Below are 16,895 nucleotides of genomic sequence, written 5' to 3' on the forward strand. Positions count from 1 at the left end.
AAAGCAAGCCAGCATGGCACATGGATGTACAGAGCTAAAATGCTCACAGCACTATCTGCTCTCTCTTCTCCCCATGGGTTCTAACCTTAACTGAAATTGGATGGAGAAACTGTGTGCCCAGATCAGCTACCAGAGCATAATAGGCTACAGGTTACTGTGCAGCTGCTCATCTGTGGTATCTGCTCATTCTTTTCTTGTAGAAACTGCAGAGGAAACAGGGGTATGAAACTGTAAAAACTTGTGCATTCTACAGGGTGCAACTCTGTAGTTGTGTTGTGGTCATACACACAAAAAAATATGAACAACTGTTTGCAGTCCTAGGCATACAACTCCTGGCAGATGCTCACTGCAAGAGCTTTTTAGATATCACTGTTTTTATTAACTCTTCTTGACTTCTTTTACTTGTTCTCCCTAACTGCCCAAATCCAGTGAAACAAACAGGTTTTCTGAGCCAAACCACGGCAAAGCTCTGGCACGCACAGTCTCAGGTTACCACTGTCTCTGCTCAGAACTGGGCATCTCCTGACCAGGGCAGCTCGACTCCAACTGTTCCCCATGCATGAGCACAGCAGAACTGTGACGTGAAGCATAAATGAGAGGACACATTCTGCCTCCACTGCTGGGTGAATATGGGGTGGCTCTGTAGGAGAGCATGTTCTACCTGCTCAGTACAAAGGATCAGTACTGTGGATCAAGTTCTACAGTATATTCCCTGGAGGAAATGGTTGCACTTTCTTAGCTGTGTGTGAACAGAACTCTGCTTTCTGGTTCACTATCAAGACTATTATCTAGAAGAATTACATTCCTTTAATTAAATAGCAAAGAATGTGTTTACTTAATTCTACTTTCTACTGCAAAAACATATGATAGTGGAAATTATGGATTCTGGTGTCTGCCAGGTCCCTGATACCCTTATGTGTTTTAGAATCTAGGCAATTAGAGAATTCATGTGGTAATTCCTCCATTATACTTTTCACATTAATATACTTTCTTCTGAATTGTTTAGTCAAATTAATTGCATTGAGCCTTACTTTGGGTATGCTTAGCGTACTTCTAAAGAGACTTATTATATTACCAATTTTTGTCTTGCTTAAGAATTGCCTAAATAACAACATTCAGGAAAGCTGGTTCATTATCTGATATGGTGATAGCTCCAATTTTTATGTGTTGTGTTGTCAGGCTGCTTGTGATATAATATAAAAGATCTATTCTTAGCTAGGGAAAGAGGAGATGTGAAGTTTTCTCTGCTGGAGTGTATATGCCTTCAGACACCAAAGCTTTTAAAATTTCCCATACATCAGAATGGAAACTGGACATTTTATCACCTGGGGTGCTGCCTGCTCCCTACTGCTTTGTCTGCCCAGCAGCTCCCCAGGGCCGGAGCAAAAGCACATCAGAGGCCAGGAGTGAAGGCATACTCCTGGCTACAGCTGTGGGCATCCACTGACACTTAACAGATGCCAGGACAAAAAAAATCTAACCAACCAAAAAAACCAAACCAAACCAAACCAAACCAAAACAACAACAAACAAACAAAAAACAAAACAAACAAAAAAACCTAAACAAAGCCCAGTTTTTCTTGGGAACTTTACTTTGACAACAATCCTCATAAAAACAGCTCTGTCCTGGGCAATTATAAACCAAGCACCTGCAGGAGACCTTTCTTCATTCTTTAAAGGCTGTGACCTTCAACTTCAGATCTCCTCCAGCATGGTATGGAAATAAGCTATAATTGTGAACACTAACAGTCTGTATTATAATGACTCCTGTTACAAGATAGGATAGATTCTGGCTACAAAATGGGAATATCCACACACCCAATTTCTTTATCATTAGTCTACAGCAACATGAGAAGGCTGTGTGCAATGAGCTCAGAGGCAGACTCTACACAAGCTACATAGAATTGGTCAGGGAGCAGCAGTGAGAAAGTCATGGCTGTCTCCTGTGGATGCAAAAGGGGTCTCTGAACAATGTCAGCTATGAGCAATGTCAGATATTAATTTAGTAGGGTGACATTTTTATTTATTTTTATTGGGTGATTATCCACTTGTGAGAAATACAGGCCAAGAGTTGTGTCTGCGAAAACAAATTATGTCTGGAATTTATCTTGATAAAATATAAAAGCAGATTATGTTTCTTGGGCTAAAAGTTGTTAGTGTAAGTATGAGATTATGAGTTTCTTGGTCTTTACTGCTTTAAGAAAAGAGAGAAAGAGAATTTTTAAAGAAAAAACGAAAGTAGTGTAATAATGACTATGTGCATGCAGAGAGATTTTGTGCATTAGGCTGGTAGGTACTTCTGCAAGATAGTATTATTGCTGATTTTAGGTGTCACATACATTATCTCAGTCAAAAAGCAGTTATCACAAGTGCTGCAGTAAATAATCCTCCCCATGGTTTGTCTTCTTGTTTCTAAAAGATCATCTGGGTCTCTTGCACTGTTGGGGTCTAAACAATGGAAAAAAGTGGGAGATAGTCCCTTCAAAAGCAAAGTACATGCTGAAGTAAATCTCATTTTCATGTGCAGTCAGAAGCAGCCCAAGTGCCATTGTCTGTAGACAGGCCAAAGAAATAAGAGGTAAAATATCTGGACACATGCTAAAGGCTGTGTATCTATGAAACTTCCACTTCAAATCCCAGCCAAATCTCTCCGACTGGCTTGAGATAAATAAGCACCCAACACCAATCAGCAAAGTTAAAATGCTGGGGCTTTTCAAGCTTGTTTTTAATTGAACAATTCCATATCTAAGTTCTTGTCCAATAGTTACTCCAAATATTTTACAATGTAGTTACATTTGAATCCTGAGGATTCAAATTCCCAGCTTACACCTGAGTTTTCAAATTGGTGATCACTGTTGATAACCATATGCCTCTGGTCAAATTTCTTTTATGGAGGCCTTTTAAAATTTATGTATTTATTAGGATTTGCTGCACAATATGACAAATACCCATTGACACTGGCATGTTCTCAACTTCACTGATGAGGCATGTTGAGAAGCACTTAGGACTCTCTGCCTCCTACCTAGAACATAAAAGGTGCAGAGTTTGTGTCTCCTCTTGCACCATTTCATCTTTAGCAAGGGCTGCTGCTTCTCTCATGAGGAGAGCTGCTCTACAGCGTGAGCAGTGACACTGGGAGATCCACTCACGGTAGATGTGGCACAGGTTATCTGGTTAATTAAATTAAGTCCATATGCCCAGTCCAGAGTTTTTCAGTGGCAGGCAGCTGTCTCCTCAGAGCAGCAGAGGATGAAGAGCACTTAGGAAAATGGAGCTCTGCAGCCCATAGTGGTAGAGATGGCAAGACTGCTGTGCACCACTGTCCTTGGAGTCTCCCTTCATATTAACTGGTAACGCGTGAGCTGTTCGCATGGTCTGATTTGTAGTTTAAATCACTATTGACAGTGGCATGCTGACAGAGACATTAGAGCATAAAAGGGAGGCAGGGGAAGGAAACTGGCAACGAAGCAAATTAAGTAAATAGATAGATATAAACATGCTTAGAACATTCATGTGTCATCTTTATTGCTTTTCAGGTAAGAGAATAGATATTAAGAAGCTTGCCTGCTGCTATAAGAGAGTTTAAGGTGATAGCTTGGTCATGGACTAATACTGTGATGTTAAACAATTCTGTTGTGACAGTCCTGCCATACATACTAGGGGGGAGGTGTTAAATGATGGCCTCAAGTCCTGCTGCCCCTCTATTCAGGGAAGAAGTCAACATCAAGGTGACTCAAGGTCTTTTCTACTCCCAGGCCCCTCAATTTCCCTTTGCAGTACTGGAAAGAACAAAACAACAGGGATTTCTCCCTATGTTTGCCACCTCAGCAGCTGGTCCAGCTATGACTAGTTTTTTGGGTTTTTTTTTTTAATTTCAAGTCAGAATACCTAAATTTTCTTTGGAAAGGTGCAGTCCAAGCTGCAGTTTCATGATTGCTTCATGCCCATTAAAGCTGGGCTGTTGCTGACAGGAACCATTCCCTCCCCTCCTGTGTTTCAGTTCACACCTTCCTTCCCTTTCCCCTCTGCTGGCACTAGCACCCCCGCAGCCATGCCAAGGACTGGAGAAGGGAATTTCTGCAACTGGAACTATAGTGGGCTTTGCTGGTTAGCTTTCAGCTGGGTCAGCACATTGCTCTTCTTCTCCCCACTGCCCTGAAGGTGCCTCTGTGGGAGGAAGAACAAGAGTGGGTAAGGTGTGGGAACACCTCCCTCAGGGGGCTTAAAACAACTGTGATTCACATCCCCCCAGAGCTTTCCAGAAAAAATAGTCCTCAGGAAAAAAGAATATGTGTGCCAGCTTTAGGTTAAATTCCCTTTCCTATCACAGATTTCTTACCTGACTTTGAACAGGTCATTTTAATCTCCGCCTTAGATTTCCTTTCCAAAACAAAGACAAAGTGGTACTTTTATCTTTTAGAACAAGCACATTAGAGATTTTGAGGTGCTGAGGTGCCCAGGTACTCTGGGATAGGGGCCCAGAAAGACTTTTGATAGGTCTGCAAATATTTTTAAAGTGCTTCTGCCTCAAGCTTCTATTTTTAATTGCTGTGACTGTAGATAGTATTTGTACTGCACAACTATGGTCTTTGTAGCTTAATATATTGTAAGTATCCACACTTTTGGTAAATCATTGGTATAACTGAATTCCAGATTATAGAATATAAAATATTATGAGATATACAAAAAAGGATGGAAAATGTTTTTTTCAGGCTTCAAAAAGCATTTTTAAGTTTCAGTAACTTTTAGTAGCGTCACCCAACAACAGAGTGAGCAAGCACTCCATGGTGAAAACACTAGGTGTGATCTATTTTACATGCAGTTACCTTTCAGTCAGTCATACCATAGCATTACTTGCTCCATCTGAACCTGAGCCTGATCTGAGGAGATTGATTCAGACTCATCTGACCTGACATAGTCATATATTTTTCCAACAGAGCTAATGTGTGGTTTTGTCTGTGACCAGACCCATCACTTACAGGGCTTCAAACTAATAGCCTTGTTTTAACACAGAGCAGAGTGGTTGTTTGGACCACAACCACTTTTCCAGAAATGGGTGATATACTGTCATTGTGATCCTCTTCCTAGCTTAAAAAGCTCTGCTTGCAGCATAAGATTTGAAATGTTTATCCTTTGAAAAAAATGTATTTGGTGTAGCCATAACAAGTAGTAGAATATCCTTTCTGCCTCAGAATTTGAGATTAGAATGTCTATGTTTATAGCTAAAGGAGGATATCACTGGAGATAAATATTTAGTAAGGTGGTGATAAAATTACAAGGGCAGATATTCATTCAAGAAGAAGAAGAAGTCAGTCTTTTGTTTGCAAAACTCAAATGAGAGATTAGAAACTAGTTATTCTCAGATACATCATCCAACCCTGGCAATCTGATTCTAAAGGGCTGATTGCCAGAAACCACAGGTACCAGTACTTCTTACATAAAAGGTGTCTGAAAGATGCTGGGACCAGGGATATTCAAAGTCATTCTGAAACCACTTTACCACATACTTTTTTTTTTACCTTGAAAATGCATATAATTTCTCTACATTTAAGTTCCTATATTTAGAAAACAGGGATTAAGAACATAGATGCAAAGCTGCTCTAAGTTTATTGATATTTGCAGCTTTCAGAGTTTTAATGGGTAGCACTGTACAAAGGCAAAGAGTTCTTTACATTTTACTGAAGTGATTCATTTTTCAGCTGGCTGCATTGTTGTATTGCAAATCTTCAATGAGTGAGAACTTGCCCATTTGAAGAAACAACTGATTTAACTAAATGGTTTTTCAAAGGCACATAGAAAAATTGGTACAACCCCATCATGGAGATAAATTTATATCAGGCTGAGTGCCTCATATTGATTAAGCTTATGTCAGCAAGGAATCAACTTGCTAATGCCATGAAAGGCACTTTTAAACTGAAATAGCAGTGTCTACACAAGGGATTAGTCTAATATTGGCATTCTTTTTCCCCAAATAAGACAAGCCTTTAAATCCTGTATCCCTAATGCTATGCATTGTGAATTACAAAAAAAAAAAAAAAAAAAAAAGAAAAGAAGTAATAGAAATGGCATAGCAGACATGGCAAAAACCAATTAGTGCCTGTCCTTGGTACTCAGAGTACTACATTGGCTCACAATTAGGCTTGCTATGATGTGAAGCATCTTTAAGCCTGCTGCTATTGAACACAATATGTGGGAACATGATTCTGTCACAGATTTTTAGTGTTCAAGCAATGACATATAAATGACATATCCCAGAGATGTGAGTTCAAGGCTGTGGTTTCATGGCAGCCTGATTTCTATGGCAGGCCAGCTGCCACTCAGTCACAAATACATTATTTGTGAGAAGGAAGGAAATGTGCCTCCCAAACCAGTTTGGTGGATGCTTTTGCTTGCTATGGCAGCAGTGTGGACAAAGTTTAGGATGAGCTGCTCCTAGCCCTTCTTTGCTAAAAGGAGGACCCAGACTTCCAACTCTGAATTGCCATCATGTATATACTTGGAAGAATGTAAGTGTAGACACAGTAAAGACTTTTAAGTATATATTTAAATCAGTCTGCATTTTTTAAAAGACATTATGTAATCAAATAAGAAGCTCTACAACTGTAGAAGAAGTATAGAAATAGAAACCACAATGGCTTTGCAGAAATACTAACTAATTAATAGTTATCCTAACAGCTAAACTATACCTGTCGAGATATAATAAATGGCAGAGGAACTGACAATGTCCAAAAGAATCACCATCAGCAAAGTACTTCCTGAGATTTAAGAATGATTTCAACATTAATTGATACCAACATGTAAGAACCAGAAGCTAGATAACCCATCTTTTGCCTTTCCATCCTTTCCTGATGTTTTCTATTTAGTGTTCATATTTTTATGCATATCCTTCCTCATGAATTAAAGAGCTCTGAAAATTGAAGAATAACCATGAAATTACTCTCTCACTTTCCAGGTAAAATATGTAAGGACAGGCATGACTGAACTTAGTTTGTAATGGTGTGGCTACCACTGAGAGTCAAAATGTGAAAAGGAGGTGTTTTCATCTGAAAATATGGAAGTACATAAACATGCCAGAATCTTCTGGATGTTGCAGATTCAGTCAGCCAGATGTTGCAGCAGCTGTATCTCCTGGATATGGGCTCATTCCCTCTGAGCAGGCTTGAGGCTGAGGTGTTACTGCAGTGGGATACAGCTGTAGTGGGCTGTGGCTGCTGAGACCAGCCACCCCTGACACGACTGGCCAGTATGACACTTTAAGATAGGGAAGCTCTTTCATAGGCTCTGTATTCAGCATATGGACAGCAGAGGGGAACAGAAGACCTGGGACGCTGAGGTGACATGGCTTATCCTCCTGGTGTTCAGTGCTGGGTACCCCCAGATACTTTTCTTAATGTCAGCAAAACCATATAAAAGTATACAGAATTACAATAATCATCCTTGCAGATGGCAAATGTGTGGATTTCCATAGATATGTCCAAAAAGTAAAAATGATGCAATCTTATTAGTCACCCATAAAAACAGAGATGTCACAAGATCCAGAAGCAACGAGTCCAGATGCACTCACTGTCATGAGATAGGTTAATGTTCTGATAGGGATGCTAGGGAGGGAGAGTCTTGAATATATTTGCAGTTGGGCTAAATGTTGTGGTTGCATATTTGAGCAATACAGAATGACAACCTGTGACAATAGGAAATTAAATTCCATCATACTGAAGGCAACATTCCTTACTGTGAACTTCAAGATTTTTAGGAAGTGTTTCTTTTTCTCCTCCTTGAAGACTGTGGGATCAGGCTAAGGATGGTTTATCAGGGGCCCACATAGGATATCAGAGTGCTGCAGTGTTGAGCAGTTGCTGTGCAGCCAGGGTCAAAGAGCAGGGGAAATGCTAACTAGAAAAGTCAGCTGCAAAATTAGAGGAAAGTCTAGAACACTGGAAGAAGGTCTAAAACTCCTGTCCATCCTCAAGATAATTCCTTTCACACAAACAGCCTAAAATTTCCAAAAACAATTCCTTTCAAATACATCTGACCCCTCCTGCATGAGGAAGAATGTATTTAGGGGAAAAGTGCTTCCAGGCAGATCTTGGTGGCACATTCTTTTCAGTCTTGCTGGGCATTCTGCCTCTGTTTACACTGGTTAAATATTTAAAGCTATCTTTACAAGGAAAAGCAAAAGCCCCAAAATTTCTTCTAAAGGGAAAGTCAAGATTGTCCTTTAACATGTACCAAGTTGCATTCCAATGACAAAGGCAGATGCAAGCTGAGAATTACTCCTCTGATCTCATCCTGCTCACTCTCTAAATAGCATTCATGGAAAACACACACACATCTAAAAGACACAGAAAAACAACTTTCCTCCATTCTATCTCCCTACCTCATACACACACACACACACACACACACACCTTTTCAATTTGTGTATCTTGAAATAGTAATGCAGGAAATATGATCTGAATCTCATTTACATCAGTGGAAATGGGGAGTCATTTCTTTAAAAGGAATGTACTTGAAGCACAGCAAGAGCAGCGTGAGGCCAGAAGTAAGAGCTCATCACATAATTTCTCCTTGCATCATAGCCTTATGAAGCTCTACTCCTCTCCCTTGTATCTGTGAAATCAGCAGGTCTGCTCCTGGGAGCAAGGATTGCCATCTTAGGCCCTTAAATCAGCCTGTCTGTGTTTGAAGAACAAGAGAGAGTCTGTGTTTTCAGGCACTGTATGTAACTGTAGAAGAACTTGCTCAAGAAAGGGAAATAAAAAGAAAGTAAAAATGTTTGCATTCCCTGAACAAAATGAGCTGTGATCTGCAATTGCCCTTTTAAGAGTTGTGACTTTTTCTTGTTCTCCGGAAAACTTCTGGCAGCAGCAGCCGGGCTGCAGCCCCTTGCGCCTCTCACCCCAGCACAGAACATGTCAAGGAAGGCAGGCAACATACGGCTTTAATTTGCAAGGGATCATCTACATTTCTTCTGAACAGAAAAGAAAACCAGTTCAAATCTCCCCATACTCCATCTATCTTGAATAAACAGCATTAAGGAAAAAATGCTGTGGGTATTGGGAGGAAGAGACTCTTTGTAGTCTGCTTTGACTGTGCATACCGCTTCTCCTCATGCCTCCTTAAAACATATAAAATCCTTGTAATGGGGGCCTGACTTACACCAATGCTGGCCAAAAATTGCTCTTTATTCTTAGCCCATGATGCCTGGTAGAACATTCATGTTACAATAGGTATCACTCAACAGGAATAAACTCTATTTCTCTTGTTTCCACAACCCCCAAATACAAATAAAAGTACAAATTTTAACCTAAACGGACAATTGCAAACTAATATAGCCAATTAATAAAAGGCATATAGAAAGGCAAGTGGAATGAATTTGAGGGTAAGCTGACCTGGGCCACCTGATGGTCAGAGAATTACTTGGTATCTTGTCGGAATGCTTGTTAATAACGACTGTCTCTGCCCTGAGGTGACTTTCTGAGCACTTGGCTGTACAGCCTTGAGACCCTTTGCTGCAGAAAGTATTCTGCCTGCTGACTGCACCATCCCTAAGGTTTGTGTTCAGCTCCTACTGATTTTTTTTTTGCCAATCACTGCATGTGTTTGCTATTTTTGTCAGCCCAGGCATCCTTCCAAGAGTCTTCTAGATATTCCAAGAAATGTTGAAGGCAGGCTTTTAAATTTTCAGGATTTTGTTCTGACAAGACTAGGTCTGTGAGATGCTGTACCCATGTCCCTGAGGCAGATGGCTGTGTCATTAGTATGTTGCAAACTGAAAAGTATCTTATCATGCAGCTGTAAAAGCTGCTTGGGAGACTTGTCCAGGTACCTTCTCTCCAAAATTTTGGTTTGTAGACCTCAGTGTCAACTTCTAGGGTCAAACACGTTACTTTAAGGAACATGTATTATCTGGATTAATGATTTTATCATCCAAAATATATGGCAGATTTCAGATGGCAATGTAAGGGTGTACCTTATTTCATCTTACAGTTTGGGATGTATGACACTGTAATTATCTCTCCTTCATTTCACTGCATTTAGAATCTTTGTACTGATTCTCTTTCACTTCACTGCTTTTGCAATCTGTGTACTGATTTTTCAGCAAGTGTCCCTGTCTGTGCATTGTGAGGACTTGATACAATGTGTACTACCAGTACTCAGAGCTGAAAAGAGACCAGACTCAGATGTGAATCTGTACCGTCTCATTTGGAAACTCCCAGGAAACTTAATTCATTTAGTATATACACAGTTGCCCATCACACAGATTACATATTTTAATCCCTCTCTCTACCCAAATCTCAAAAATCCTTTCTTTCCATACAGAACTAATCGCTCTGCACACACACACAAAAAATATTAACTGTTCTTAGCAGCAAAGATTCATGCTCAACATGAAAAAAAAATCAACTTTTAACTTATCCCACTGAATTATGATCTTACTTTTGACCCTTTATTTGACATCTAAATAATAAAACCTTGAATCAATTAAAAATCTAATTATTTAAGCATAACTTTTGCTTTAATTTGGTGGACAAATATAATTTATGTTATCATCTCAGTTTACATTTTATTCATTTGGGTGCTCACTAGCCTTCCTGCATACACATTTGTGCTTATATTTGGATTTTCTGTGTGTAACATAGGTCTGTGAGATAAAGCTGAATGATTTCCTCTAGAGAAACAAATTTTCCTTAAGCGCTATGGAATGGAAGCATTCACTCTATTCTATTTCTGCTAGTCCCATAGAGGAAAACAAGAAAATCCTGTGATGACTTTTTGCTTTGTTTCTTTACAAAATTAAAGATTTACATAACTACTTCTTTTTTTTTCAATCCCCCATCTCCCATAACAAGTAAAGCAAGCATGAACCATCACTCTAAGGATAGTATTGGTACATAAAGAATGTAAGAGGACAAATCTCATACTCTGCCTACCTGCCAGAGTCCTAAGTTCCCCTAAAGGCTACTATACCTAGTAACATCTGCATGTTGTTTTGAAGCAAAAGTTGAAATTCCTTTTATTATTTAATTCCCAAATTTTTGTTTCTTTTAGAATGGAGGATTGATTGTCTTTCCGTGGCAAGGGAGAAGAGTGCCTGTGCTTTAAGAAATAGACTGTCTTCGTAAGAACATTATTACTGTCATATTGACCCGAGCAAAGGTGGCATGCAGTCCAGTCTCCTCTCTCCAACTGTCACCTATGATGGACACCTAAGGAATCATTAAAAGAACAAGACGACACACAGGAATAATTTCCTATCAATGTGATGTTCAGTACTGGGCTGGCATGAAGAAGTAGTGGATTTTGTTAGACCAAGACATAGATGTGGAAAAATAAGATAGACTTTTGGTCACATTTTTCTGCGAGTTACAATCACCTTTCAGTTAAGAGCAATTGCTTATGATTTCCTAAGATATTTATTAATTAAGCCAGGTCTAAAAGGAAGAAGATGGTAGCTTTAGAATAGAGGGGACATTCATGATGTTAATGGTGGGGGGAAATAGCATTTATTAGCTAAGAAAAAGGAGACAATTACCTTACAGTCTGTTGATTTGGAGAGGGGTAAGTGGGAAGGGGCAGTGTTGTATGTTGAAGTAGAAGGCAATTATAATGTACTATCAGACCAGCATCTCTACTGGGTCCACAGTATTGGGCAGAGTTAGGAAACCTAGTTCCCGCATGGACTTCGGTGGGACAAGTTCTGTAGTCTGCCTTAAGGATCAGGTCTGAAAATGAGCAGGAGAATATCTGTTTTGTGAGAAAGACTCCCTCACAAACAGCACAATGGTTTGTTTGGCCTCCAGGAGTTCATGCTGGAGCAGAGTGGTTGTTTTCAGCAGTAGAACTACATGGAAGGCAACTGTGCATTGGATGAAGTACAGCCCTGGAACATCAAATGTAAGACCAGGGTATGCCAGTGATTTGATGTCAGGGGATATTCCTTGCTGTAGTAGTGGATGGGCATCAAAACACATCTTGCATTTCTTGCTCAGGCACAGTTTAAACTGATCTGGTGTTTTGGGCCACAGAGGATTATGCTCTAATGATGAGTTTTGTGGTTTGGAGTGTTTGAAATATAGGACAAGTGCTTCTGGGAAGATTCTTTCCACACAGGATTTTCTTCTGTTATGTGAAAAATCATTAAGCAGTTAAAATGAGCAAGTCCTAGAAACTTTTCTGAACCTACCAGCTCTCAACCCTTGTTCTTCTCCCCACAATACTTCCACCCCATTTCCATTTTTTCTTTCTGAGCTAGTCTTACTGATGCATCTGAACATGAAGTAGTTTTTCTCAAGATGCATTTAGCTTTTAGCTAATTACTGCATGTAGATTGTTACTGCTTCAGAACAACAACAACAAAAAAATTAGCTTGTTAATCCAAAAATGTGTCTGGTTTCCTTCTGTACTATTTGGTCTTAAAAAATCTATTATGTACCATGTAAAAACCTAATTTATATACACTGGTCTTTCTCCTAGAACAATCTTCTACGTTAGTAGAGCTGGTGTTTTTCAGTTTGAGAAGTGTTTCCTTAATATTTCAAATGCAGACCCTAGTAGGTAGAATTTTAACTAACTGATGATGAACTTAGGCATCTTAATTACCTCTCCTGGATTGTGTGATGCGTCCCCAGGTCTAAAAAGGACAGGCAGAAAGCCAAGGAAGCTTCCCAAGACTAGTCAGAAATTCACACTCATTGTCTATGAGAAAGAGCATGGATAATATTTATTCCAATCTAAAGATCCAGTGTTCAATCCTTTTAGGATTAACAGAGAAACAATAATGCTATTTAGGGCTGAATATGAATAGGCTTTGTGCTAGAAAGAAGTTAATAATTTTAATTACTGATGTAGATGTGATGAGAAAAATCTGTAGCTTCAATATAGTTCAATAAATACAATATTTAAGGAATCAAACTGTTTCAGCAGAGGATGAAAAAAGGTATTTGTGCACATAATTTTTGAACTATGGTCTCCGAGAAGAGAGTTCTTGACAGAACTCAATGAACCTCAGTAAACGAGGACATCAGCAATCGACATTTTTAAGGATGTGCAATTTTTCTAAACATGATCCCACTCCTGCAGTCGTTACAGAGCATAGATTTTGCCATTAATTAGTTTGAATGTGGGACAGTACTGCTGGGAGAAAGAAAGTGGCCTAAATAGCACGGTCCAAATTTTATCAGTAGCTATCCAAGAAATACGGATGTCTCTTATTAACCCTTGCCACCTCTGACAGCTGGAAATAAATGTTAGAGCTGTCTTACTACTAATGGATTTTTGGATCTCAATTAACATGTAAGGCAGAAAGGGTGGGAGCATGCTTCAGAGAAGGAAGACAGCTGGTGGGACAAGTTCCATGCCTGGTTCAGCCCCGAATGGCAGAATTAACCTTCGGACAAATATGAGAACATTTGCACACACAACGGAGAGCCTTAATTACTGAATGTCTGGAGAACAGGGCAGGGTTATTCTCTCCGGGAGCACACTTTATTATTGTTATTCAGTTCCAGTGAGTATACAGTAAATCCCCTATTCAGCCTTCGTAATTTTTCTGGACTATACACTTCGGGAGAGCCAACGGGACCTCCATTCTGTATGTGCAATGGGGCTTCAGGCATGCAAAAATGGCCACTGCTGGCGGTCACTGTATGCCCATTTCCCCCTCCTCCCCAGAATACAGCAAGAATTAAAAAAAAAAAATCTGACGGGAAGCATTGCAAGTGACACAGCATTCGCCTCGAGTCACAGTGGAACTAAGCAGAGGGAGGAAGGGAAATGGGAAAGCCCTATTTGGATTATTTTCGTATGTCGGGCTGCTGCTGTGGACACGATGGGAGGAAGGCGCAGATAACACACTGGTCGGTAGCGAGTTCCTGAAAGTGTCTCCGGGGAGAGACGAGTTTTAGCCGCTCCGACATCACCGTGTATGCGATGTGCCACATCGCGGGCTGCGCCTTCTGCTGAGGCTCCTGCCCGCGCCTCAAGTGACCGCAGCGCGTCTCCCCCATTTCGGACCCTGCAGAGACACCCGGACCGCGCACTGCTCCCCGCAGCAGCGTCCTGGCAGCGCCGCGGGTCCCTCCTCCAATCCCGCCCTTTGCTACGTGCCAAACATCGATCCCCCCGCCCGGGATTAGCCCGGCTGCTCGCACGGCGGGGGACACCGAGGGTGTCGGGCGGGCCCGCTCCGGGTGCGCCGCTCGACAGCTCCGACAATCGTCATCACCGGGGAATCCAAAAACACCCTCGGCACAGCCGGGGCCGGCGCGCCGCCGACCGGCACGGCACGGCACGGCACGGCACGGCACGGCACGGCACGGCACGGCACGGCACACACGGCACGGCACGGCACGGCACAGCCCCGTCCCCCGATCACCGCCCCGCCGCGGGGCCCCTTCCCCAGCGCCGCCCCCGCCGCCTTTGTGCGCGGCTCGGGGCAGCCCCGCGCCCGCCTGCGCCCGCCCCCGGGTGAGGCGTTGGGAGACGGTCCCTTACGCAGGAAAGTTCGGCGTCGGTTTCAAGGCTCCTCCCTCCGGTGAAGCAGACTGCGGGGCGCCTGGAAACCGGTCGGAGGGAGCGCGGCGCGGCGAGGCGAGGGGCGCGGGCTCGAGGGGCCGGCACAAATGGTCAGGCGGCGGCGGAGGCGGCGGCGGCGGCGGTAGCGGCGGTAGTCGGAGGCGCGGCGGACGGCGCCGCCTGTGCGGGCAGAGCTGCGCGCTGCGCTCCGCGGCCGCGTGAGTGGCGGCCGGGGTTGCCCCGTCCCTGACCGCCGCTCCCTTCATGAGTCTCAACTTCGGCCCGGGAGGACCAGCGGCGGCGGCGGCGGCGGCGGCGGCGGGGCGGCGGGAGCCCGGCAGGGCAGGCGGCACCGACTGAGCATGGCCGAGCGGCGCGGGCCGGCGGTGAGCGGCGGCGAGGAAGTTGGCAGCGGCCGGTGCCCGCGGCTGCCGCTGCTGCTGGTGCTGCTGTGGGCGGCGGCGCTGCCGGCCGGGGGGCAGCTGCCGGCGTCGCAGTACAACGGCGAGCGGGGCATCTCCATCCCTGACCACGGCTACTGCCAGCCCATCTCCATCCCTCTCTGCACTGACATCGCCTACAACCAGACCATCATGCCCAACCTGCTGGGCCACACCAACCAGGAGGACGCGGGGCTGGAGGTGCACCAGTTCTACCCGCTGGTGAAGGTGCAGTGCTCGGCCGAGCTCAAGTTCTTCCTGTGCTCCATGTACGCGCCGGTGTGCACCGTGCTGGAGCAGGCCCTGCCGCCCTGCCGCTCCCTCTGCGAGCGGGCCCGCCAGGGCTGCGAGGCCCTCATGAACAAGTTCGGCTTCCAGTGGCCCGACACGCTGCGCTGCGAAAAGTTCCCGGTGCACGGGGCTGGAGAGCTCTGCGTGGGGCAGAACGCCTCCGAGCGCGGCACCCCCACGCCCGCCCTGCGCCCCGAGAGCTGGACCAGCAACCCGCACCGCGGGGGCCCCGGCGGCGGTCCCGGGGGCCCGGGGCCCGGCGAGTCCCGCGGGCGCTTCACCTGCCCGCGGGCGCTGAAGGTGCCCTCCTACCTGAACTACCGCTTCCTGGGAGAGAAGGACTGCGGGGCGCCCTGCGAGCCCGGCCGCCTTTACGGGCTCATGTACTTCGGGCCCGAGGAGCTGCGCTTCTCCCGCACCTGGATCGGCATCTGGTCCGTGCTCTGTTGTGCCTCCACCCTCTTCACCGTCCTCACCTACTTGGTGGACATGAAGCGATTCAGCTACCCCGAGCGGCCCATCATCTTCCTCTCAGGCTGCTACACGGCGGTGGCCGTGGCCTACATCGCCGGCTTCCTCCTGGAGGAGAGGGTGGTCTGCAACGAGCGCTTTGCCGAGGACGGTTCCCGCACCGTGGCGCAGGGCACGAAGCGGGAGGGCTGCACCATCCTCTTCATGATGCTCTACTTCTTTGGCATGGCCAGCTCCATCTGGTGGGTCATCCTCTCCCTTACCTGGTTCCTTGCTGCTGGCATGAAGTGGGGCCATGAGGCCATCGAGGCCAACTCCCAGTACTTTCATCTGGCCGCCTGGGCCGTGCCGGCCATCAAGACCATCACCATCCTTGCCCTGGGACAAGTGGATGGGGACGTCCTCAGTGGCGTCTGCTTTGTGGGCATCAACAACGTGGATGCCCTGAGGGGCTTCGTTCTGGCCCCCTTGTTCGTCTACCTGTTCATCGGCACCTCTTTCCTGCTGGCTGGCTTTGTGTCCCTCTTCAGGATCCGGACCATCATGAAGCATGACGGCACCAAGACAGAAAAGCTGGAGAAGCTCATGGTGAGGATAGGCATCTTCAGCGTTCTCTACACAGTGCCGGCCACCATTGTCATTGCCTGCTATTTTTACGAGCAAGCTTTTAGGGAACAGTGGGAAAGGAGCTGGGTCACGCAGAGCTGTAAGAGTTATGCCATTCCCTGCCCCAACAACCACAGCGGCCACCACCCGCCCATGAGCCCCGACTTCACTGTCTTCATGATCAAGTATCTCATGACCTTAATCGTGGGCATCACCTCGGGCTTCTGGATCTGGTCTGGGAAAACCCTGAACTCATGGAGGAAGTTTTACACCAGGCTCACCAACAGCAAGCAGGGCGAGACCACGGTCTGAGACCCCTTCTTGTCAGGCTAGGGAGATGCGGGCAGGCGGAGGACTGAGGCTCTGCCTCGGGAAGCAGCTCGCTATCCAGCCTGGACAAACTTTTTGGACTGCGAGTGGCTTCCGCAGGCGGCGGGGAGCGGAGGACGAGCCACAGGGACCCCAGTGCCTGGGAGCTCGGCTCTGCCCTCTCCGCGCCTCTCAGGCTGTCTCCTGTAGGAGCTGAACGCACTGTCAGTTTGGGGGAGAGGGATGTAAATAGCCTCTGTAAGAT

General features: G+C 44.8%; 1 protein-coding gene across 1 annotated transcript; it reads left to right on the forward strand.

Annotated features, from left to right (window-relative positions):
- The first annotated feature begins 14,875 nt into the window (after nt 1–14,875).
- FZD1 (frizzled class receptor 1) lies at nt 14,876–16,633 on the forward strand. The gene has a single exon (XM_062494840.1). It carries the CDS (start codon nt 14,876–14,878, stop codon nt 16,631–16,633), a length of 1,758 nt encoding a protein of 585 aa, XP_062350824.1.
- Nucleotides 16,634–16,895: the final 262 nt, after the last annotated feature.

The sequence above is a fragment of the Cinclus cinclus genome, chromosome 1 (assembly GCF_963662255.1).
Source record: "Cinclus cinclus chromosome 1, bCinCin1.1, whole genome shotgun sequence".
NCBI classification, from domain to species: Eukaryota; Metazoa; Chordata; class Aves; order Passeriformes; family Cinclidae; genus Cinclus; species Cinclus cinclus.

Bases quoted from the DNA above. Each gene is read 5' to 3' on its own strand.
- FZD1 (XM_062494840.1), top strand. From the start codon at position 14,876: ATGGCCGAGCGGCGCGGGCCGGCGGTGAGCGGCGGCGAGGAAGTTGGC.